Raw genomic sequence first — 26,863 nt, forward strand, 5'->3', positions numbered from 1 at the left:
TTGTACTCTTCCTGGATGATACCCTTGATATCCTCCCACAACTCATCTGGTCTTCACTCATTAGTGTTCAAGGCCTCAAACCTGTTCCTGAGATGGTCCTGAAATTCAGGTAAGATAGACTCAAAGTCATATTTTGGTTCCCGTGGACTTGGTTTAATTTTCCTCAGCTTCAGCTTGAACTTGCATATACTCTAGTTCGTGGTCTGTTCCACAATCAGCTCCTGGCCTAGTTTTCACAGCTGATATTGAGCTTCTCCAGCAGTTCTTTCTGCCGATGTAATCGATCTGATTCCTGCATACCATCAGGTGAAATCCATGTATATAACCTGTGCTTATGTCTCTTAAAAAACATATTTGCAATTAATAAGTCATTGACTGTGCAAAATTCGATCATCCTCTCTCTAGCTCCATTTCTGTAACTGAGTCCATGTTTTCCAACTACTGAATCTTCTTCTCTGTTCCCAACTTTTGCATTCCAGTCACCCATTATTATCAACGCATCTTGATTGCATGTTCGATCGATCTCCGACTGTAAAAGTTGGTAAAAATCTTCTATTTCCTCTTCCTTGGCTCTGGTTGTTGGTGCATATATCTGAATGATAGTGGTATTCACTGGACTTCCTTATATGCGTATGGATATTATCCTGTCACTCACAATATTTTACTTAAAGATGGATCTAGCAATGGCTTTCTTAACTATGAAAGCAACTCCATTTTTCCTCACCTTTTCGTCTCCAGAGTAATATATCATATGATCATCTAACTCAAAATGACTCATGCCAGTCCATCTCATCTCCCCAATGCCTAGTATGTCAATATTTATGCGTTCCATTTCTTCCTTAACAATATCTAATTTTCCTACATTCATGGTTCTCACATTTCATGTCCCAATCACTAGTGTCTGCTTAAAACCGTTCCTCTTCTTTTGTATTTCCATACCTGAAAGCTCAACCTCAGTTGCCCTTTCTGTTATCTACATGTGTTTTGTTGTACATAGGGTTTTCGGAGGCCTGCTATTTCAGAAGTGGATGGCCAATCCTTCTTCCTAGTCTGTCTTAATCTGAATATTCAGATTTAGAGTAGTATCAGACAGACTAGCGTTTTACAGAAAAGTGAAAGATATACCCCCTTATTATGGAGTTAACCATTCGTATCAGTGTTGTCCCTGCCCTTGGCACATGTATCTTTACTCACTTATTTCTCTGCTCCACCATCTGCCAGGATTTTGAAAAATTACTTTTTGTTATTTCAATGCTTTTGAATTTGTTGAGGCTTCCTTTGTGTCCTAGTATGTGATCAATTTTGGAGAATGTACCATGTGCACTTGAGAAGAAAGTAAACTAACTTCTGGTTGAGCACATTACCCTGTTGGCCAATTATATAGTTTAGATCTCCTGCATCTTTATTAAGTTTCTTTTGAGTTGTTCTATCTTTTGGTGAAAGTGGTGTATTAACGTTTCTGACCCTGGATGAGATGGATTGATACAGCGACTGGGGTAATGGGAGTTATTGTGTCGGAATTAGTAAGACTGACTCAGAACAGGGTAGGGTTCAGAGCTGCTAGAAATAGTATCACTATGGGTCACAGGCAACATTAAGGTACATAATAACAACTACTGTGGTGCTGCCCATTTCTTTTTTCAAGTCTATCAACTGTTGTTTTAAGTATTTTGCAGGTTGATCACTTGGTGTGCAGATGTTGACCAAGGTAATGTCTTCGTGATCTATTGTGCCTTTAACTACTATACAGTGTCCTCCCTTACAAGTTTTCATCTTGAAGTCTATTTTATTTATTAATCTATTTCTACTTAGTCAGAGCTCAGCATTGCCATTCTTGCTTTTGTGTGTGTGTCGGTGTGTGTGTGCACGTGCATGCCCCCCATTTGCCTGGTATATTTTTCCCCAGGCTTTGAATTTTAGTCTATCTTTTTCCTCATTTCTTAGATGTGTCTCTTATAGGCAACATATTGATAGGCTTTGTGAGTTTTTTGGGGTTTTTGTTTTGTTTTGCTTTTTTTTGTTTGTTTTAATACATTCTGCTACTCTCTTGTCTCTTAATAAACTGGATTTAGAAGAGGCTGTAGCACCAGGGATATCACTGCTGAATTTAGATAGACACTGGTTGACAGCAAAGAGTATCTGAAGAATGCCTTTTTGTTCATAATTGACTAGGCAAAGGCATTTGACTGTGTGGATTACAAAAAATTATGGCTAACACTGATAAGAAAGAGAACACCAGAACACGTAATTGTGCTCATATGACACTTACATCTTGAAGTAGAGGCTGTTGTATGAATACAAAAAGGGAACACTATATGGTTTAAAACAAGGAATGTTCTGTGTCAGGGCTGTATCCTTTCACCATACCTATTTAATTTGTATGTTGAGTAAATTATTTGAGAAACTGGGCTCTATGAAGAAGACTGTGTCAGCAGGATTAGAGAAAGATTCATCAATGACATTCGTTATGCAGATGATACAACCTTGTTTGCTAAAAACATGAAGGACTTAAAGAGCTTACTACAGAAGATCAAAGAATACAGCCTTCATTATAGATGTCAAGAAAACGAAATGTCAATGTCAAGAAAACGAAAAACTTCACCACCTGCCTGACAGGAAAGATCATGACTGATTTGAGAAGAGACTGACCACGGTCAATGACTTCATCTTACTTGGATTCACAATCAATATACTTGGTACCAGTAGTCAGAAGATCAAGAGAAATATTGCACTGGGAATATCTGCAGTCAGGGACATCTCCAAATTATTGAGGAACAGTGATGTCAGTTTGAGGAATTATTCAGGCCATAGTATTTTCAATCACTTTGCTATGCTGCTGAGTGGTAGGATAGTAGGGTCAAATAGTAATTGTATTTCCAACTTTTTGAGAAAGCACCAGATGGCCTTCCACAGTGGTTGTGTCATTTTATATTCCCACCAGCAGGGAATGAGAGTTCCAAACTATGCACATAATCACCAAAATTTGTTGTTCACTTCTCTGCTGACCTTTGCTACTGCTGCTGGGGTGAGATGATATCATATCACACTGTTGTTTTGATTTGCATCTCTCTAATAGCTATGGATCTGGGCATTTCTTCATCTGTTTGTTAATTATAGGAATCTTATTTTGTGAAGTTTCTGTTCATATCTTGTGTCCATTTTGTGATTAGTTGTTTGCCTTTTTCTTGTTGAGATGCTTAGGTACTTTATAAATTTTAGAAATCAGTCCCTTATCAGATATGTCAATGCCAAATTTTACCCTCAGTCTTTGGATTCCCTTTTTATCTGGTTGGAGAAGTTTTTATATGTTCACAGGGATTTGATTTTTAGACGGTCCAGTCATTTATTTTCCAACTTTTGCATCCAGTCACCAATTATCATTAAAACATTGTGACTGCCTATTTGCAATTCAATTACAGATAAAAAATTGACAAAAATCTTAATTTTTTTTTCCTTTGGCTTTCATTGTTGGTACATAACACAAAACCCTGCTTGCTAAATTTGAGGAGTACCTGAAACACTTGATGCAGAAGATCAAACAAAACAGAATCTTAAGAATACAGGCTTCAATATGGATTGCATCTCAATCCCAATGAAAGAAAAATACTTGCCACTGAACTGGTAAGCACAATGAGTCATAATAGATAGAGAAAAGATTGAAACTGTCAATGACTTCATCTTATTCGATCCACAATCAATATATTTGGTACCATTGTACAAAATGTCTATCATTACATTGTTCAGGAGATAGAGAGACACACTGACTGTAAAGTCTATAGTCAGGGATCTCTCTAAATTACTGAGGGCAATGATGTAGTTTGAGGACTAAGGTGCACCTGATTCAGGCCATGGTCTTTTCAATTACTTGCTATGCTGCAAAGAGCTGGACAATGAATAAGGATGAGAGAAGAAGAGTTGATGCCTTTGAACTGTTGGAGAACAGTAGTGGATATCCCGTGGAATGCCAAAAGAACAAACAGATAAGTCTTAGAGAAGGTATAGCCAGAATGCTACTTGGAGGCAAGACTGATGATGATGTTTCATCTCATATGTTGTGGACTTGTTCTTAGGAGAGGCTATTCCTTGGGGAAGGCCATCATGCTTGGAAAGGTGAGGGCACGGCAAAAGAGAGGAATACCCTTGACCAGGTGGAGATATAGTGACTGTAGCAAGACTGGACTCGAAAGGGTCAGAGATTGTGAGGTTGGCACAGTATAGGACAGAGTTTAAACCAATGATGTCAGTCTCGATGGCACCTAACAACAACAAAAATAACTAATCTACTTCATCCTCTCCTAGTTTTATGTGTGTTGTGGGGTTTTTTTGTTTATTATTATTATTATTATTATTATTATGCTTTGAAGTCTGTTCATGGCTGTAAACTAGGGATTCAAGAGGGTTTTTTTTTCTTTTGTTTTTCTCTGATAAACGTTAAAGTCTTTGGTTTTACTCCTAGCTCCCTGATCCACGTTGGTTTTTGTGCATGGTGTGAGGTGGATCTTGCTTGAGTTTCCTGCAGATCAGATGGTTTTCCAAATTTTTCCAGCACCTTTAGGTAAAGAAGCTGTCATTTCCCCACTAAACTGATTTAATCTCCTTGTCAAAGATTGAATGATCATAGCTGAGTTGATTTCTGGATTCTCCAATCTATTTCATTTATCTATGTGTCTTTCACTGTATCAGTACCAGGCTGGCTTGATTACTATGGTTGTCTAGTAGGATAAACCAATTGGCCCAGTGGTGAGAATCTATGTTTTTTTGATGTTGAGTTTCAACCCATATTTAAAGCTGCAGTCCTTGACCTTCTGCAGCAAATGTCTCAGGTCCTCCTCAGTTTTTGTCAAGCAAGGTTGTGTCATCTGCATAATGCATATTGTTGATGATTCTTCCTCCAATCCAGATGCCACATTCCTTCTCATAGAGCCCAGCAACCTACATGATCTGCTCTGAATATAGATTGAAAAGGTATGAAGATAAGACACATCACTGATGTACACCCTCCCCCATTTTGAGCCTTGCAGTGTTTCCTTGCTCTGTTCTGATGACTGCCTCCTGGTCCAAGTGTAGGTTTTGATAAGCACAATCAAGTGTTATAAAATTCTTATTCTTCTCTGAGTTAGCCACAGTTTGTTGTGATCTGTACAGTCAAGTGCCTTTGCACAGTCTATGAAACACAGATAAGCATTCCTCTGGTACTTTCTGCTTTCAGCTAAGAACCATCTAACACTGGCTATAATGTGCCTACTGTCATGGCCTCTTCTAAACCCAGCCAGCACATCTGGCACTGTTCCAGTTGTTTTTGGATAATTTTCAAAGCAGGACCTTTCTTGCACGATGTATTAATAGTATTGTTTGATATAATTTCCACACACTGTCAGGTTACCTCTTTTTGTAATGGGCATAAATATGGACCATGATAGATGGTGAAGAGATTGAGTTTGTTTATAGCTTCAGCTTGCTTGATTCCACATTCAATATCCTTGGAACTAGTAGCCAGGAAATCAAAAGATGAATTGCATTGGGAAAATTTGCTGCCAGAGACCTCTCCTGAGAACTGAAGAGCAATGATGTCAGTCTGCAGATGAAGTTGCACTTGATCTAGGTCATGGTCTTCACAATTACTTGCTATGTATCAGAGAGCTGGACAATGACTAATGATGAAAGAAGAATCAATGCCTTTGAGTTGTGGTGCTCAGGGATGTATACACCCTGGACTGCTAAGAAACAAACAGGTTTGTCCTGGAGAGGGTGAAACCAGCTTACTCCTTGGAGGCAAGGATTTTGAAGCTTTGTCTGATAAACTTTAGGCATGTTGCCAGGAGGGACCAGTCTTTGGAAAGGGACATTATGTTTCAAAGGATGGAGGGACAGCGCAAGAGAGGAATTCCTTAGATGAGATGGATTGGCTCATTGTGTTAATGGGGGTGTGAGAGATGATCAAATTGGCTCATGAAAGAACAGGATTCAGAGGGGTTTTACATAGGGTTGCTATGAATTGGAGTTGACTCAATGGCACATAACAACAACAACGAAGAGTGGGATTTGAGATCAGGAGTGTGATGTCTCCTACCCCCTTTTTCTTTTTCAGTAGTGCTCTGTTTATTTGGGCTGTTGTTTCATTCAGATTGTTTCATTGAAAATTGCCTTTTCTATCTCGCTGGAGAACAGAATTAGTATCTGTATTAGGACTGCAGTGAACTTCTAGATTGCTTTTGTCAGTTCTAACTCAACGGTACGTAATATAATGTTTCTATAACAACATAATGGTTATGGAAGATGTTAACATTTGGGGAAATTGGGTGAATACTAAGTTCTTGGTATCTTTGCAACTTTTTAATATAAGCTGTTATTTTTTAAATTACTTATTTTTAAAGCTTATATAAGCATGACTTTGGTAATAACCACAAGTTTTAACACATGACATTCCTATTCTATGATTTCTTAAGTAATTTCCCATGTAATTTATTCTTTTTATTAGAATAGTTCAATGTACAGTTAATAGGTCTTTAAAACTAAGCCCAAGTTATTTTTACTAGGACTCAAAATAAATTTTATTTGTAATATTACTAAAAATAACTATACAATTATATGAAGTCTCTCTTTGTGCCTCAGAATCCAGAAGGAGACTTAATTCTGAAATAGTAATCATGAAATTATTTCACAGGGAAGAAGAGCTATGGACATACGATCATTTATTAATGCATTTTTTTCTCTTCTACTTATATAACAAATGAAAGAGAAGTTAGGAAAAACTTTGTTAACTTTTCATAGTCAAAAGGTACAAATCTTACCAGTTGCTGTTCCACAGGTGGTGGCCCATCCTGATTGGCATAAACAATAGCAGGATTGTAGAGACTGAACACCACTGGGTAAAACACCTTCTTACCTATAAATGAAAATAATTATAAAATGAAGGACTGATCTTTAGTGAAAACATTATTAAGAATTTACTAGTTCTTCCTATGATCCATGACAATTTAAACTTATAACCTATCAACATTCAGGTTACCAAGAAATACGTTTCTTTGATAAATATGCTGAAGACTTTGACCTATTAGTGGGTCAACTCACAAAACTGTACCTTTGAAAAAACAAACAGCAATTAATTAGATTAAAGCATGCCCTTTAATTTTGGACTGATGTATGAAGACATACTCTCAATTATTCATTAGGTAAGCTATTTGTTACTCTTTATTTCATCTAATTAGCAGTAAAGGATGGCTCCCTTTTGTGTCACAGAACAGATTCCATCTCATGGCAATCTTCCATTAGGTTTTGGAGGCTGTAAGTTTCTATGGAAGGAGATTGCCCATTTTCTCTTGCAGAGTGGCTGGTAGACTTCCCACCTCTCAGCAGCTCAACATGGAACACTCCACGCAATCAGAGCTCTTTAACAAATGATGGTGGTTGCTATGTTCCATCACATCATAGCTGACCTCCAGCAGATTTTCAGAGGAAGTAAATCTCACAAGAGGAGACTGCCAATGTCTCTCCTGTGGAGCAGCTAGTAGATTCAAAACACATGCCCTTTGGTTCACAGCTCAACTCCCTACCACTAACCATCATAGCTCCCCTAATCAATTGTTAGCCTCTCATAATTGCCAAGAAATCTAGAAACTTCTGGTAAATACACCCTTCAAAAAGTTGTAAAAACAGTAAACCAAAGAATTTTATACAATAAATAGATATGCAGTAAATAATTAAAGCACAGAACTGCAGACAAATTTTTAAACAAGGTTTTGGGGAAAATGGAATCCTAAGGGAGTTAAGGTTAAAAATTCCCCAAATAGTCATCTCCTACAGGAGCCCTTACTGTTAATATTCAAAGTAACAGCATAAAGGGGTTTGAAAGCTTCACCCTCCACCTACCACTCTGCAAAGAAATCCTGTTTATGACTAGCCTCAATTAAACGTGTTCATATAAAGTATCTGCTAAACTGGAAAGCACTGTGGAAGGGCTGAGCAACCTTCCTTGCTACAGATGCTCAGCTCACTTTCCTTAAAACCCACTTAAGGGACAGAGAATTCAGTTCCTCACAGGAAAGCCTATTTTATTTCTGAATGTTAGGTGTTTGCTCAGTGTAGAAGAAATGTTCTATCTTCTTCAACTTTCACATTCTGAATTTTGATAAAAGTAAGCTTAGTAGGTTCTCCAGAATTCTGGGCAACTATCTCCCAATAAAACTGCCTCATAAAAAGGTAATCATTTGCATGATACAAATAATTTACTAAAATAAATTACTATGAGATTCTTTAATATAGAAAACTTCCTTTTCACCTGTAAGATAAAATCTGATTTCTAAAAAGGCTATTTGCTTATACACTGAGAAAAATCTACCACAGAGAATAAAATATTGTAAATTACCCCATTTTGCATTCCTGATCAAGCAGCACATGTTTCTACCTTCTTCCATATGTGTCTCTGTACTTTGATTCCAGAGTTGGATACTTTTGACCTGCACATATTTCTAAGCCATTTAGTCAGTTCACCCAATGACTTGTACAATACCTTGCTTGAAAATTTTCAGACTTTTTGCTCTTTGGTGTTAAAGCCATTAGAACTTAGTCCCAAGAGAAGAAGAAATAGGAACATGATGTGGCAAGTTTTAATTTTCTATCTAATATCCCAGTTAGATTAATATAATGTAGGGGTAAGAAGGAAACACAAAACTAGGTTTTAATGAAAACTTCTTTTCCTGCAAAACGGTTTGACTCAAAGTATAGGACAGCTGAAACTTTTCTAAATTCTAAACTCAGCTTATCTACCAATGTTTTACGCACCTGGTTCAGCATTTAACCGGCAGCTGTTAAGGAATTCGGCTGAGAAATATATATCAACATCACAGAAAAACATCAAGACCTCTCCCTTGTCCCAAGCTCGGGCACCCACATTTAGTCCTCGTCCACGATTAAATTCTTCATTCAATGAGATAATGGTGTAATTATGAAAATTAGACTCACTATGAGGAAAGCACATACAACAAATGATTAAGTCCCACTTCAATTTTCATAATATATCTTTCCTTCAATTTACAAAATAGGTTTCACACTTCAATTACTTTTATTATGTTGGTTTTGCATTCATTATATGGAAAGGAAATCACAAGCTTCACATGTATAATCACATCCAGGGACAGATAGTCACTAGCCGTCCATATGTGAGGTTAACATGCTAGTATTGTTAACTTTTCTCTGTTCCTCCCCCGCTGCTACTGGTACTGTGAGTTTAAAAGTGTTAAGGAGTGAGCACTGTCCCTTGAGATCTTAAAAATCTACTCTGAAAATAAGAAAAAACCCTGCCATCCAGTTGGTTAGTGAAGAATCTACACTTATGCCTCCAAGTGAGATGGATTCTCCCTGTTATGTGTGATGCAGCATCAGACTCATTTTTAATTCTCTCTGGCTTTACTTAGCTTTATTTTTCTCCCTATCAGATAGATTACACCCTTGTTTGAATGTCTCCCTATACGGGAATGTTAAGTTTCACAAGAGCAGGAATTTTGTTTTTTTCATTTCTTCTGATATAGTACCCCCTTATGGATTAAGTATTTACGGAATAAATGAGTAACAGGCAGAGAAAAAAAGATCATTTTTGTTTGAAGTACTCAGTCTGACAAGATGGGAGAAGTGGAACTTGAGTTCTGTTTTGAATCTAGTGGTTGAGTGTAAAAGTTGGTCCATTCTAAAAGGCAAAGAGAAAGCAGAAAAGTGTCCTTGAGAAAGGGATCATATAATTCTGACTAGGAATGAAGCAAAGGTAGAAATACTGTAAAGGAGATCAAACTGAAATCACCTTCCATGAGAGGGTCAAGAATTTGATCAATATCTTAAAAGGCAAAAAGGTGTCATTAAGGTTTTTCTGCTAGGGTTGTTGTTGCTTTGTGCCATCGAGTTTCAAGTAACTCATAGTGACTCTATGTACTTAAGCTCTGAACTCTGATTTATTCTGAGCCAATCTCATTGTCTCCAACCTAATCCCATTTCTCCAGTCACTGAGTCAATCCATCTCATCCAGGGTCTTCTCTTGTGCTGTCCCTTTACCCCTCTGAGCATGATGCCCCTCTCCAAGGACTCATCCCTCCTGGCCACATGCCCCAAGTATGTCAGTTGGAGCTTAAAAATCCTTGCCTTCAGGGAGCAACTTCGTTTCACCCTCTCTGGGACAGATCTGCTTGTTTTCCTTGCAGTCCATGGTATGTGCAAAACTCTTCTCCAGCACCACAACTCAAAGGCATCAATCCTTCTTCTGTCATCTTTAGTTACTGTCCAGCTCTTTGATGCATAGCAAGTAACTGCAAAGGATCAGGCACAACATAGTCTCCATACTGACATCATTGCTCTTCAGTACTCTAGAGGGTTCCCTGACAGCAGACTTTTCCAATGCAATTTGACAATTTGACTGCTGGTACCAAGAGTGTTGAGTATGGAATCAAGCAAGCTGAAGTTGTTAACAATCTCAATCTCTTCCCCACCTATCACGAAGCTGTCAACTGGCCCAGTGGTGAGACTCTTTGTCTTCTTGATGTTGAGCTTCAATCCATATTGAAGACTAGTCTTTGACCTTCCACAGTAAATCCCTCATGTCCTTCTCAGTTTCAAAAAGCAAGGTCATATCATCTGCATAATGCAGGTGGTTGATGAGTCTTCCTCCAATCCTGATGCCACATTCCTCCTCATAAAGTCCAGCCTCCTGAATTATCTGTTTTGCATAGAAATTGAAAATGTATGAAGATACATACCTGATGCACACATTTTCTGATCCTGAACCATGCAGTGTTTCCCTGCTCTGTTCTTCTGCTTCCTGATCAAAGTATAGGTTTCTCATGAGCACAACTAACCATTCTGGGGGTCCCATTTTTCTGAAGGTTACCCACAATTTGCCATGATCCAGACAGTAAAATGCCTTTGCATGAGTATCATTGTCATCTTCTGGGAATGTGTTAGAAATGCAAATATTCAGGCCATCCTCCAGAGCCACTGATGTTGAAGGGAGATGGGTGAGCAGAGTATCAGGTTACTCAGGGTGGAGACTCTCAGGACAAAGCTGGACAGAAAAGGCTAGCCTTACAATAGATTTGAAAGGGTAAAGGGAGAGTAAAAAGCAAGGTTTCAAAGTAGTCCAGTAATGGCTGACTAAGTGCCACTGGAATAAACCACAGGTTTAAAAATTGAGTGATGAGGAACAGATAAATTAGAGTTTGAAGCCTAGGAATGGGTGACTTTGAGGAGGTATAGGAGACTTTTAGGAACCGATGTCTGACACTGGATTACTGCCAGGGCTATGGAGAGTGACGCACATCTAAAACAGTGCTATCAGTCACCATCTTTAAGCTGGGCGTCACTGATTCCCATCATATCCATCAGGAGAGCTGGCTGCTAAGCAAGGCACATGCTGCCCTTGTTTTCTAAGAGGAGGATTACATTTCCAGCAGGAACTTTAATAAAGCGTAAGTCTAGCACAATTTAATTCTTGTGTAATTTTTCTCCCCAATTCCAGTTATCACTCAGTTTACTCACATTAAAAAAATTTAGGTCCATTCAGAGGCCAAACCAGTTTGAAGCTCAGAGCAAAGGCTCAAATAGTGTATGGAGCAGACACCAAATACTCTGAGTGCACACAACTTGTCTCCCACTTCTTTTGTTGATACTATCGTTAAGTGCCATCAACTATGACTCTGAGACCCTATAAACAACAGATCTGTCCTAAGGGACACACTCAAGCCCATTGCTGCAAACACTGTATTAATTCATCCTGTTGAGGGTCTTCGTCTCTTTTGCTTACCCTTTACCTTTCCAAGTATGATGTCCCTTTCCAAGGCATAGCCTTTCCTAGCAACATGCCCCTAATACGTGAGATGAAGCACTGCCATCCTTGCCTCCAAGGAGCACACTGGCTGCACTTTCTCCATGGCATACCTGTTTGTTCTTTTGGCAGTCTATGGGATAGTCAATACTCTTTTCCAATACCACAACTCAAAAGGCACTAATTTTCTCAGGAGGTGATTAAAAAGACCATGGCTTAAATCAGGCATGCCTTTTCCTTTAAACTGACATCACTGCTCTTCAGGACTTTGGAGAGGTCCCTGACAACAGACTTGCACAATGCTGTAAGACTCCAGATTTCCTAATTGCTGGTCCTAAGGGTGTTGACTGTGGATACAAGTAAGATGAAATCAACAATTTCAATCTTTTCTCCACCTATCATGATGCTGTGCATTGACCCAGTGGTGAGGAATTTTGTTTTCTTGATATTGAGATGTAATCTATATTGAAGGCTGTATGTAGACTTACCCTCTGCAATAAGAGTTTCAAGTCCTTTTCACTTTCAGCAAGCAAGACTGTCATCTGCATTAATACTGGTCCTCTCCAATTCTGATGCCACTCTCTTCTTAATAAACCACAGCTTCTCGAATTATGTGGTCAGTATACAGACTGAATAGGTATGGAGAAAAGATACAACCCTGATATTTACATTTCTTAATTTTAAGCTATGCAGTACTCCATCTGTTCAGATAACAGCTTCTTGGTCCAGGTATAGGCTTAGTTTAAGTGTTTTGGAATTCCCATTTTTCTCAGTGTTCACTATAGTTATGATCTACAACAGTCAAATGCCTTTGAATAATCAATAAAACATAAACAGCTATAGTTCTAGTATTCTCTGCATTCAGCTGGGATCATATGACATCAGCAATGATATCCTTACTGCCACAGCCTCTTTTAAACCCAGCCTGAACTCTGGCAGTTGTCTGCCATTATACTGTACTAGCTGTTTTGGGATGATTTTCAGTAATGTTTTGCTTGCATCAGTATTAATGATATTGCTTGATAATTTCCACATTCTGTTGTATCACCTTTCTTGGGAATGGGAACAAATGTGCATTTTTTTGCCAATACACTGACCTGGTAGCTGTCTTCCAAACTGCCTCACTAGCCTGTGCCAGGAAATGTTCAAATGCAGCTTCAACTTTTTCTCTTATCATCACGGCTCTTTATCATAAGCTACTTCGTGAATTTTTTCGGCGTTGATCAATTCTTTTTTAGTCAATTTTTTTTTTGTCAATCTTTTTTTTTTTTTTTTACAGTGACTATTCTTTCCATCTTCTTTGATGCTTTCTGGATCATTCAAGATTTTTCCCATAGTGTCTCTTAGTATTGCAACTGAGGGCTTGAATTTGTTTTTCAGTCTTTCAGCTTGAGAAATGCCAGTTCTTCCTCTTTTTTTCCCAACTCTAGCTGTTTTCACACTGCATTATAATACTTTGCGTTGCCTTTTTGAGCTGCCCTTTGAAGTCTTCTGACTCTCTGTCTTCAGCATCCTGATGCTCTCATGCATTTTCATTTGCACCCCTTATTTCAGCTTCCCAATGCTCTCGTGCAATTACTAGTCTCTTTTGATGTCTGTTTGAACTTTTCTTTCTCCTCTGTTTTTGTAACAATCTCTGCTCTCTTCATTAGTGATATTGTTGATGCCATCCCACAACTCATCTAATCTTCAACAATTAGTGGTCAGTATCTCCAAACCATTCTTGAGATGATTTTTAAATTCTGGTGGGACAGACCCAAAGTTGTACTCTGGTTTGCTATTCTTTCTATCTCTCTCCCCGCCCCCCACACACAAACACACCCATCATCACATTCCCAGCATCAAGATTATTCCTCACTTTACACCCATCCCAATCATGGTCATTTCCTAAGAGCAGGAACCAGACTCAAGCCAATATCCTCACCCTTCCTGTCCAAAGTGAGTGGCTCCAGGGTAGGCCCTTTCCTGGGATTTTTCAGAAAGCTGGGAAAATGACTAGAGATGATAGAAGAATTGATGCCTTTGGGCTAAGGTGCTGGAGAAGAATACTGAATATATCATGGAATGCTAAGAGAACAAACAAGTTCTTCCTAGAAAGGGTAAAACCAGGCTCATCCTTGGAGGCAAGAATTCTGAAGTTTCATCTTACATACTTTGGGCACATCATGGTTGGGAGGGTGGAGGGACAGTGCAAGAGAGGAAGATCCTTGATGAGATGGGTTGACTCAGTGACTGGGGTAATGTGGGCACAGGACAGATCAAGGTTCAGAGCTACTATACACAGAGTTGCTATGAGTTGCAAGCAACTCGATACACACAACAGCAACAACAGAGGTGAGAGAAAACTCTTTCCTCTCTTATGGAAAAATTAAGAAACTCTAAGTCCAGAGTTGTCAAAAGTCAAATCCCTCAAAAAAAAAAAAAGTCACATCCCTCACCATGTGAAGGATGCCAATCTGCAGTATTAGGGTAAGATCAACAAGCAGAAAATTAACAGATAAGAAACTGACAAGAATTCCGATGGTATTCAAGCCTGTATCTAGTCTGGGAGATGTCAAACCTCTTTGGGTATTCTTCCAAAAATCGATTGCAATAATATCTTTAGCTTTGGAAGCGAATGTTCCTATTTTCCTTAAGCAAGGTTAAGGCAGGTGTACACTTTTGGCCACAGAGGAGTTTCGGCCAGTACAAGGATGAATTCCATAAAAATCAAGGTAATAACGTGGCACTTAGTAAGTGACCTAAAAGTGGTAACGAAAAGAGGAGGAGTAAAAGAAGAAATGGTAGGAGGTGAGACTATGCATTAAGATTGTGGCAGCAGCCAAAAAGAAACAGAGAAGAGGTCCTACAAAATAGGTAGGAACTGACTGTCAGGAATGGTAAAGAGTGAGTACAAGACCTCAAATCCTCAAAGAATTCATGACACTCTGACCTGAAAGAGCGTTATCAGGAGATGCTTAGGTGAAGAAGGAGAAGACAATGAGTTATGCTTATATATACACATCAGTGTTTTGAGAGTCCTAGGTTTTTTTCCAATTTCCCCAACTGAACTCCAGAGAAGTGTACCTGGAACATGGTAGGCAGGGCTCAATGAATGTGTGTTTGATGATTTAAGAGCAGCTTCTGAGAGTAAGGTCTCTAAAGGAATTGCCAAACAAGACAGGTAAAGAAAAACTGAAGGCTGTGGTTGAGGTAGTCAGAAAAACTCAGGAGCTATATTGTAACGTTCTTGCTTTTACTAAGTATTGATACTTTATAAAAATCTGAACGTTTTAAGGAAGTACTTATTTAAAGTGAAATGCAAAAAAGAAAAAAAGTATGAAAGAGAACAGGCTGAATTCAATAGCTCAGTCATAACTTTGGATCCATAGTACATAAAACAAGAAAACCTAAAAAGCTACAGAATTATTAAGTACTAAGGAATTACTAATTTATTCATCCATTTAAACATCTACTTATCTACTAGGAATCAGGTACTATATAAATTGCTTGGTTACAGAACAGCTATCTTATGAATTTTAGCTATGAAATAAATGTAATAATATTGCTGGCTACTGCAAAGTCAGATGAGATTCTTAAATATATGGTACATCTAAACATCACATGCTGGATAACACAGAATAACTGGGGAAAATAGAAATTAAAAAGACATGTGACAAGAAATAGGCTTAACAGATGGCATCAAAGGGATTAAATTTAGAAAAAGGGCAAGTTTACTGGAAGAAAATAAAAATAAAAAAAAAATATAAATATTAAAGCTGAGTTGACCACTGAGTGAGAGTATCTCCTCATGCCAGGCTATCTACAAAGAGTTTAAAGGAAGATAGTCAGTCATTCAGGGTGCAGACTAATTCGGGAATTTATGATCATCACACATGTGCTTAGTCAACTTCTAACCGGAGCTATTAAAAATTATTAATCCATTGAATACTGATATTCTCATTCTTCTAATTTATATGTATCAAGGAATTAAGTGTAGATATGGCTTACCAACCTTGAGACAGATTCTAGGATAGACTTGACTTCAGACAGTCCTTCTTTACCAAAATATACCACTGTGAGGTGAATCCTCTTGTCTTGTTGAATACATACATCCCTAACAGAATTGAAGAATAAAGTTCAAGAAAATATGTGAGGTACCACTAATTCAGAAAGCATTAGATGTAGCATTAACCAGAAAACTAGTAAGCAACTTACAAAATCATCACATAGTCTTGATACAAAAGGAAGTGTAGGGCAAAAAAAGGTATTATATCATGAGTGCTGTCCTTGATGCAGCACAGAAACATACCAACAATACTCCTATGCTTCAAGACATTTTTAGAACTTAGGCTTTGGTATTGCCTTTAGAAGTAAGTTACAAGCTACCCAGCTTATTAAATTAAATCGGTTCTGAATCAAATAAATAAGTAAATAATCAAGTTTTAGGTCAAAAATTACTTTGTTCTTAGGCTGACAAACTCTGGGAAGTGTATCTTTCATCAAAGAATAAAGATTTGTCATGTCTGAGACGATTTAGTGTTAAGAATGATACAGCCAAAAAGAAAAGAATAATACAGCCTTTGAAAGCAATTCCAAGAAAGAAAAAAATGCTTTACCAAATCACCTTTCAAGCCAATTCAAATAGATAAATCTCATTTAGAAGCATGACTTTTTTTACACTTTGCTAAGAAGTAATATTACCTTTTAAATCCAACAATGTTGTTATGAAAATAAAGACTAGAGTTATAAAGAATTAAAATTAGCACATTAATCTAGAATACCTACAAATCAAATTTTATCTAGCTTGTATTTAAAACATTACAATTGTTAAAATAAAAAAGGAATCATTTCTGATAGTTAATCTTATTAACACTTGCATGTTTTAAAAGATCTAAATTTAGAGACAAAAAGGAAGTCATCTCAAAAAAATGTTAACTTTTCCTCATTTTCAGTTGAAAATTTTTATTTCTAAAATTTCTTTTCATTTTAAAATTCAACTTGTTCTATGGAGAATTTCCTGGAATATAAAAATGTTCTATATCTTGACTGGAACAATGATTACATGAGTACCAACATTTATGTAAAGTCATAGGATCTGTAGGTCTAAAAATAGGTGCATTTTATTATATGTAATTGATGCCTCTATAAAGTTAATTTTTTAGTCTTGTTTATCTTAAAATGAATTCACACATAATAATAAAGGCTACCAAATTTAGTAAAAATAAAAAATAAAATAATAAAAAATAAATAGCACGTACCCTGCATTTACTTCCTAGTTCAAACTGTCAACAAAATAAACTACACATGCTTTAGGATAAAAGATCACATAAAAAATAATCTCTTTAATGTCTATAAAATTATTCCATAATTAAAAGTAAAGATAAGGAAAGCTGCATATAATGTGAGTTGGCAGGGTTTAACCAAATCATTAAGCCCTGAGCATTACCTGAAGTTCTGCATAAACTGTGCAAATGTCTCAGTTCTTTCAGCAAGTGGCACAATAATATTAATAATGGATCTAGTAATGTCGATCACCTCAGTCTTTACTTTCATGAGAGGTCCAAAAGGGCGGAAGAGGGTCACGTGTTTATATTCCATCAGGTCTGCTTTCTTAAAAAAGAGTTCATACTGTGTGCCCTTCTCTCTCTCGGTGCGATAGTAACCTAAAAGCAAAGTTAGGGACAAGAACGTTTTCATGTGAGAATGAATCAATTCAATGGGAATACTGATTTTACTTAGTTACAAACAAAACAAAACAAAATCTGTAGGATTGTTTTTTATCTTCTTGTAAAAACAGGTATCACCCCTATACAGCCTGTTACAACTACTTCTTTAAAACAAAACAAAATGAAACAAAAACAAGCACAATGACATCAAGTCAATTTTGACTCCTGGTAACTCTCCATTGGATTTCCAGGCTATAAATCTAATGAGAGGAGACGTTCCATCGTTCTCCCAGGAAGCAGCTGGTGGATTCAAACCGTTAACCTTTAGGCTAGTGGTACAACATGGAAAGCACAATGCCAGCAAGGTCCCTTTTAAAAATACAGATATAGTCTCTCAAAAATGCTCCAAATGAGAGTTCCTTTTGTTTTACTTTTTTCATTTTCAAGCTTTATTTATTTAATTTTACATTGGTTTGTATACAAATTTCGTCTACACTGAAAATTCCTTTTTGCATATGATGTAAGGAGCCGTAGTGGTTTAATGTTTAATGTATTAACCAAAATGCTGGCAGCTTGAAGTCATCAACCACAATGAGAAAAGGGATGGGAAATCTCCTCTTATTAAGGCTACAGCCTCAGAGACCCAATGGAGGATTATTATGTGTGGACGGCAGTGGCTTTTCTCATAATAAAACTATTAACACAAAGTATTTCACAACTGTAAAGAAATTCTTTCTAGCAATATTAAATTACAGATTTAAGAATCAAAATGCTTAATACTTGGTTCAATTCAATGAAAAAATCAAGTGTCGTGCTAATCATGGATGATATATATATATATAACTATAAATGTAGTCCTGGTTTTGAAGCAGGGTCAGCCAAATGAGAGAGACAAAAAAATAAACAGTAATAATACAATGACGATATTAAATGCAGTACTACTATGAAAATAATACACTATATCATTATCATTGTTATCATTGTTGTGTATACATATTACCATATCATATATGCTATATTATATATGATTATTATATCTCAAAGTGGTATAGCACTGGTCTGTGCATTGCTGTACAGAGGTAACTGGAAGACCTAAATTACGTGAGCAGTAGATCACACAGTTGTTTCCACTATACTGCACAGCAACATTCACTAAGTCTGAGAAGGTTGGGAGTTTATATAAAGAAATGATGAATGCTTTAACACATATGTATGAGATTTAGTTATCTTAATTCCTCTGAAGCAATCAATTGTGCCATAAACTACACAGTCAAAGGTTAAAAACTAAGCCTAAAGAAATATTAAAAGTTTCTAGAGAAACAACTAATCAAAAATGGCAGAATGTGACATCAGAGAAAAAGAGATGGCCAAAGGACAAGAGAGTTGGAATGCCACAGGAAAATACAATGTCCTTCCAGATGACCTCAAAGACCTAAACATATGTATAGTAAGTGGCATTCATGAGGACTCAAGGCCAAGAAAAATCAAATGTACTTTTTATAGTGTCAGGCAAAGGTAATTTTTAAAAAGACATACTCAAAATGGTTTTAAGTCTGCAATGAATATCTAGCATGGAATGTTAAGATGAAGATGGGTGAGTATCTCTAGTTATCTTTGATTTTAAACTCTATCTTAACACGGGACAATGTACTTCCTATATTTACACTGGATATAATGGTATTTCCTACTACCTATTTTTATGCAAATAATGGAGATGGATGGGCAATCCCCATCCCCTCCCTTGAGATTAACGGCCTCTGAAAACCTGCCAGAGGGTCAGCTTTAGGTCAGTTCTGACACAACAATGTGCACATTATACAGCTCTTTGCAAACTATGCATCACTCTAAAGCATTAGAAGGGTTATGCATATTTATTGCATAGCACATTAGATGTGGGAAAACATGGATGTTGTTTTTACGTGCCACTGAGTCACTTGCAAATCACAGTGACCCTATGTATAAGAGCCCTAAACCCCTGCTCTATCCTGTGCCAACCTCACTGTCTCTGAAACACCTATTCCCATTATCCCAATCACTAACTGATCCATCTCATTGAGGAGAAAGCACGGTATGCTGTTCAAATTTATGTATGACTTCTTCCAAGATGAAGAATAGCCACTATTTATTTAGATTTTTCTTTCCAGTAACAACTTTTTAACTGGTTTTCAATTTTTGAGCCCTAGTTTATAAGTTTTTAAGAACATAAGAAACAGACCATCAAGATGATGAGGGGAGCATTAAGTACATATTTTATAGCCCCCAAGAGTCTAATTCAATCTCAGTGATCATAAAGATACAAAATTAAACCAAAAACCAAATCCTTTCTGCCAACACAGTGTGGGGATTGTTCCTTAGCGTTTCTAAGTGCTTCAAACCACAGGAGCAGACAACCACATCTAAACACAGTGGCTCTACCTACAGGACCGTGTGGGATTGTGCCCTTGGGTTTCTGGTGCTGCAAAATGCACAGAAGTAGGCAGCCAAATCCAAACACAGTGACCTACAGGGCAGTGGGGTATTGTTCCCTAGATCTTCAGAGCTGCAAACTGCACAGGAGCAGAAGGCCACATATACTCACAGTGACCCTACAGGACAGTGTGGGATTGTCCCTTACTGTTGCAACCTACACAGCAGATGGCTACATCTCTCTCCCATAGAGAGCTTGTTGGTGAGTCTGAACCAGGACTTTTCAGTCAGCAGCCAGTGTCTTTCAAATTACTGACACAGTAAAAATGTAAATGTTTTAGATTATGGATAATAACTGGCATATTTCTCATACAATATAGCATTATATCACAATAGGAGAACCAGAAACTAAGAAATATCTTACGTTACCTTCTACGAAGTCATTTTCATTAAATATCAGCTTCTCTTCAAGGGGACTATCCTCATCTTCCTGTTCATCATCTTCATTAGGATTATTAATGACCTCCAACCCAGCTTCAATAACCTCTACCAATTCATCTCGTTTGTCTTTTCTAACCGGCTTTTCCTCCGGATGGCGAGTGAGGCCCATTTCCAACTGAAATACTTTCATTAAGGTAAAACTTTCAAAGGGAATGACCCCATATTCACTTGGAAGTTTGGCTCCTGTGCTAACCTCAGCTTTGTCAATTTGGGAATGAAGAAACTCTAAGAGATCACTAGATGTTTGTTCTTTGTTGCCTTGGTAGCCTAAGCCATTCATTCCTCCATTCTTTCTCTCTTGCAATGATCTCATCCTCTCACTCATTTCCTGTAATTCCTGTTTCAACTGGGCAATCTGGCGTTTCAGACTGGTTGCCCTTGTTTGATAATGTTCTTCTTGTTCCTGCAGGAGGGCTTGATAATACTCTTTACCAAAATTCTCCCCATTGACACCTGGAAGAGATGCATTTCCATCAGTCTGGGGGGCACATTCCAGAAGGTACATAAATAATACCAAACTGCAGAGCAAAGCCAGACCCAACAGCAACCAATGGGTTCGGGTCTGAAGAATCAATCCTCTCCGAGGCATTCTTATTAATGTCTATTTGCTTAATGAGATAAGTTCTTTACTTGTTCCTTTTTAGAAAATGGTTACCAAAACTTAAAAACAAAATCCAAATTTCCATAAAAGGTACCAAGGTAGCTGTGTAATTGTTTCCTTTCTTGAGAATTTCTTTCTTCAGCAGTATCACTTGACTACTTGCAGAAATGAAAAGTACACATACTTCCTGTATTGTTACCATAATATCCAAAATAAGGCAACGTGATCTATAGAATCAGACAAAATCCACTACATGGTGATGACTTACCTAAAAGAGACAGATTAAAATCAATCAATACTGTGTATCCTTAAGTATATCAGATTGCTAACAGCTTTAGTAAACTGAGCTATGTGAGAACAGAATATCATGAGACTAGCAAATAGGAGAAAATAGTAAAAAATATCTAACAAAACAAAAAATATTATGTGAAATATTTTTAATTAGCTTCTCTATATATTCATGAACTCCTGAATCAAACAAATGCTAAAATTATATTTATCATAGTCTGTGTGACATAGGATCTTCTATTCTCCAATTATCCTTCAATCTGAAACCTATATTCCTTATAACTTTTTATTAACACAACATTGTGATTCATGTGCAATTTCTTAACTACAGCATATGCCAACTTGGCAACTGAGTTTCTAGAAACTATTATTCCAATCAACTATTTTACTTCATATTTCCTATAGCTCACTCAGTTAATCTAAGAGGTCTTAAAATTAAGTAAAGGGGGAAAATAAAACACTTTCAAAAGGTCATAGACATCTGGAAAGCACATGAATTTTAAAATATTATATCTGAAGTCCTACACTAGCTTATGTGAGCAGTAGCTCACACAAGTTGTTTCCACTATACCGCACAGCAATATTCTCTAAGTCTGAGGAGGTTGGGAGTTTATATAAAGAAATAATAATGAATGATTTAACACATCTGTATGAGATTCATGCTGGATTCAAACATCTTAAACTTACTATCATCTGTATTCCTAGTTATTACAGCCTAGGACAATCTATGGACAGCTGTACTTTGTTGTATAGGGTTGCTATGAAGTGGAATCAGCTCCACAGCAGACAGTCAAGAACTTCACAAGAAAGTTCCCAGGGCTATTATCTTTTAGACTATCACACTGTCACATCTATCATCTATCTTTTGTGGAGCAGCTGCTGGTTTTGAAACACTGACTTTTTTGTTGGCTGCTGAGCACTTGACCCACTGTGCCATGGAGACTCCTTTCCTATGGTTAATAAACCACAAACTAGACTTTATTAGCCTTAGTTATAGTTTTAGTAGCTAAATGACACGCAAGTATCTTAAAAATTTTCATTTACCACTAGAGTCTTTTATTATAATGATAAATAACATAATAAATAAATAATAATAACAACAGTAAATTTTTATTTTTAAAAACCGTAGGGGGAAAATTCTGCTTAAATATTATATTACCTAATTAAGAATCATAATGTAAAGCCAGCATATTAGTTGCAGGATTTTACCACAATTCAAAACTAAAATTCTTACCATAAGACACTAGAATTTTGTTACTTAAAAGACAAAACTTGGATGCACCTCTTTACGTGTTTTTATTAGCCCTATATTAGAGGAGACTGACATCATTGCTCTTCAGTCCTCTAGAGAGGTCCCTGACAGCAGAGTTGTCCAATGAAATTCACCTTTTGATTTCCTGGCTGATAGTATCACAAGTGTCAATTGTGGAGCCAAGAAAACTGAAGCTGTTAACAATCTCAGTCTCTTCACATCTATCAGGATACTACTAATGGGCCCAGCGGTGAGAATCTCTGTTTTCTTGACAATGAGCTTCAATCCTTATTGAAGGCTGCAGTCCTTGACCTTCTGTAGAAAATGCCTCAGGCCTTCTTCAGTTTTGGAAAGCAAGATTGTATCATCTGCATAATGTAGGCTGTTGATGAGTCTTCCTCCAATCCTGATACCACATTTCTCCTCATAGAGCCCAGCATCCCTTATGATGTTCCACATAGATTGAAAAGATATGGAGATAGGACGCATCCCTGGTGTACATTCTTCCCGATTTTGAAACATGCAGCATTTCTTTGCTTTGTTTTGATGACTGCCTTCTGGTCCAACGGTAAATTTCGCATAAGCACAAGTGTTCCGGGATTCCTATTCTTCTCAGTTAGCCAGTTTGTTGTGATCCACACAGTCACAGATATTTCTCTGATACTCTCTGCTTTTAGCCAAGATCCATCTAACATTAGTTATGATATAGCGAGTACCACAGCCTCTTCTTTTTGTTTTTTTTTTTTATTTTATTATTTTTGTGTGAGTGTACCGTCAAATCAGATCTGACTGGTACAGGAGGAGATTTTCCCTCCTTTTCCCGGCAGAGCATCTGGTGGATTCAAACCGTGTGCCTCTGGGATTGTAGTTGCAGCTCCTTGCCACTAGGCCACCAGAGCTCCCCTCACAGCCTCTTCTAAACCCAGACTTCACATCTGGCAGTTCTCTGTACTAAAGAGCAACAATGTCAGTAAGATGCACCTGATCCGGCCATGGTCTTCACAATTACTTGTTATGCATCAGAAAGCTGGACAATGACTAGGGATAACAGAAGGAGAATTAATGCCTTTGAGCTGTGGGTGCTGGAAAAGAGTACTGAAAATACCATGGACGGCTAGCAGAACAAACAAGTTCATACTGAAATTGGGCTGCTCCTTTGAGGCAAGCATTATGAAGCTCCATCTGATATACTCTAGGCATATTTCAAGGAGGGACCAGACCTTGGAGAGGGACATCAAGCTTGGAAAGATGGAAGGACTGTGCAAGAGAGGAAGACCCTTGATGAGATGGATTTGACTCAGATAATGGGGGTATGTGTGTCAGAGACAATAATGTTGGCTCAGGATAGATCAGGGTTCAGAGCTGTTGTGCATAGCGTTGCTATGAGTCATAAGTGACTCGACGGCATATAACAATAACAGCATTATTAGAGGAGGAAAAGTAAAACAGATAATATCTTATATAAATTAATAAAGAGAAATAATCTTCCATGAGCTTTGGTGGCCAATTGGTAAGAAACTGTGCTGTAAACTCAAAGACATGCCATTTGAATGCACCAGCAGCTCTGCAGGTGAAGGATGGGCAATCTCTCCTGATGCAATTAACTGCCTCTGAAAACCCAAAGGAGGGTCAGCTTTGGGTTGGTTCTGACTTGACAGTACCCAACAAGAAGAACATAGATCTAACTATATTCTGTACTCAAATGATTTTGAATGAAATTTGACAAGACTGATAGCAGGTAAGTTCTACTCCCTTCTATTTATATGGTTGTTGTTGTGTTCCACTGAGTCGGATCTGACTATTTATATGGTACCTTATTTTTTTTTTATATGCTGTTGTGTACTGTGAAGTTGTAATAGTCCCACAGTTGACCCTCCAATGGGATTTCAGATGCAGCAAATTGCATAGGGAAGACGGCCCATCTAACTCCCACAGAACAACTGGTGGAGTTGAACTGCATGCCTTTGGACTGGCAGTGCAATTCCCTACTGTCAATACACCATCAGAGCATTCCTTTCTGATCATATAGACAATGATTTTTAAACAGAGAGATTTAATTCATTAATGAATCACTAGCAATGCTTAGAAAGGTGTAGTGTTATGAAAGAGAAAGACTCTCAGTAATATGGATTGACACAGTGACTGCTACAATGGCACAGGAAGGACAGGGTTCAGATCTGTTGTTCACAGGGTCACTATGAGTCATACTTGACTCAAGGGCACATAACAACAACAATAGCGAACTGTTTAATGAATTCTTTCTCTCATTCTGTTGGTTTGAACTGTGCTTAAGTGCTTCACTACTGAAATGTGGCAGTCTGGATACCCCAGGCCCTCCTTGAGGGAAAAGTTGACCTTCCAAAACTGCCCCATAGTGTCTCCTAGGCTATATTCTTTAGATCTTTCTCCCATGGAGCATCTGGAGAGTTTAAACCACAGACATTATGGTCAGCAGTTGAGCGCACAACTAATGTGCCACTAAGGTGCCTTCCCAAAGATTTTAGGCTAGGAAAGCATGCAAAGCAGTTCAACTCATCAAATAGGGTTGCTGATTTGGGAACAACTTTGTCACACACAACAAACCACAGCAGCAAGTTTGTTTGTTTGTTTATAATGTTGCTGCTGTTGTGTCCTCCAGTCAGAAATGATTCATAGCTGACCTTGCAATGAGTTTCCAGAGGTTGTAAATTACACAGGAATAGACTGCCTATCTCTCTCCCATAGAGCATGTAGGGGTGCCTTTGGTCTGTCAGTGACTCTCTTTACCATTAGGCCACCAGAGCTATGGATAAACAGATACACTGTTGTTGCCGGTTGTGGTCCTGTGGACTATGATACATTGATCTGAATCTTGCCTGATTCTGGGCCATACTCATCATCTGATATACTTGAGCCCACTGTTACAGTGTCAATCCATTTTGTTGAAAGTTTTCCTTTCTTTGGCTAATCCTCCACCTTTCTAAGCATGACGTCCTTTTCCAAGGACCAACCCCTCCTAACAACCAAAATATATGAGATGAAGTTTTACCATCCTTGCTTCAAGGAGAGCCCTCGTTGCATTTTCTCCAAGATATGTGTTTCTTCTTTTGGTAATCAGAGGGATATTCAGTATTCTTCTCCAATACCACACCTGATTCTTCTTTCATTCTTAGTCATAGTCCAACTTTCAGATGTATAACAAGTAATTGAAAAGATCATGGCTTGAAATCTGGTGTACATTAGTCTTTAAAGTGACATCATTGCTCTTTAACACCTTGGAGAGGTCCTTAACAGCAGATTTACCCAATGTCTTTTGACTCCTGGTGCCAAGGGTGTTGATTATAGATGCAAGAAAAAGAAATTGTTGACAATGTCAATCTTTTTTCCATCTATCATGATGTTGCCTATTGGTCCAGTGGTAAGGATTTTTTTTTCTTTCCTGATGTTGAGGTGTAATCCATATTGAAGGCTATAGTCTTTGATCTCCTGCAAGTGTTTCAAATCCTCTTCACTTTCAGCAAGTCATGTTTTATCATCTGTATTAACAGGCTGTTGATGGGTCTTCCTCCAATTCTGATGCCACATTCTTCTACATAGAGTCCAGCATCTTGAATTATTTGCTAAGCATACAGAGCCTGCACCAGGTACTGGCACTGAGGAAGCCAGCCACCTCCCTCTGGTAGTGGGGTTCCTCAAGGTTGGTGCCCAGTGCAGGCCCAGTGCTGGGGAAGGTGGCTGGCTTCCTCATCTCAGACACAACAGCACCTCTTCTGGTGTACGTTAGAAAGTAAAAAAGGAAGAATCTGCTCAGTATTCTCTAGTTAAAAGAACTGAGAAACAAACTCAAGCCTCAAGTTGCAATACTGAAGGACACTATGGGTAATATCTTGGATGAAATAGGAAGTATCAAAAGAAAAGGGAGAGGACAAAGTAACTGTATCAAAATGAACTGGCTGATATGGAGCCATTACATGAATTAGCATATAATCAAGAACGAACATAGATGAAGGAAGATGTTCAAACTGCACCGAAGGCATTTACAAAAATGAGGCCCCAGAATTGATGAAATACCAATTGAAGTGTTTCAACAAACAGATGCAGCCCTACATGTGCTCCAGTCTATGCCAAGAAATTTGGAAGACAGCTACCTGGCCAACTGACAGGAAGAGACCCATTTTGTTCCCATTCCCAAAAAAAGGTGATCTAACAGAATGCTGAAGATTTTTCAAAAATGGCTGGAATAGCACATTGACAAAGAGATGCCAAAAATTAAAGCTGGATTTAGAGGAGACCATGGCACCAGGGTTATTATTTCTGATGTCCCTTGGCTGAAAGCAGAGAATACCAGAAGGATATCTATTTGTGTTTATGACTATACAAAGGCA

The 26,863-nt window shown here is 37.8% G+C and overlaps 1 protein-coding gene across 1 annotated transcript in view; it reads right to left on the reverse strand.

The window, feature by feature from the left end:
- The window catches only part of CSGALNACT2 (chondroitin sulfate N-acetylgalactosaminyltransferase 2), a 95,811-nt gene extending 74,597 nt beyond the window's left edge, over positions 1-21,214 (reverse strand). Inside the window, exons 1-5 of the mRNA XM_006902738.1 lie at positions 20,287-21,214; positions 17,232-17,448; positions 15,798-15,899; positions 8,782-8,960; positions 6,792-6,886 (exon numbers count right to left, since the gene is read on the reverse strand). Of these exons, the coding sequence (XP_006902800.1) occupies positions 6,792-6,886; positions 8,782-8,960; positions 15,798-15,899; positions 17,232-17,448; positions 20,287-20,947 (1,254 nt within the window). The 5' untranslated portion in view covers positions 20,948-21,214. The remainder of the gene's footprint in view (positions 1-6,791; positions 6,887-8,781; positions 8,961-15,797; positions 15,900-17,231; positions 17,449-20,286) is intronic.
- Between the last annotated feature and the right edge of the window lie 5,649 nt (positions 21,215-26,863).

This window comes from Elephantulus edwardii, unplaced genomic scaffold (assembly GCF_000299155.1).
Source record: "Elephantulus edwardii isolate Elephantulus edwardi_28Jun2011 unplaced genomic scaffold, EleEdw1.0 scaffold00444, whole genome shotgun sequence".
Taxonomy (NCBI): domain Eukaryota; kingdom Metazoa; phylum Chordata; class Mammalia; order Macroscelidea; family Macroscelididae; genus Elephantulus; species Elephantulus edwardii.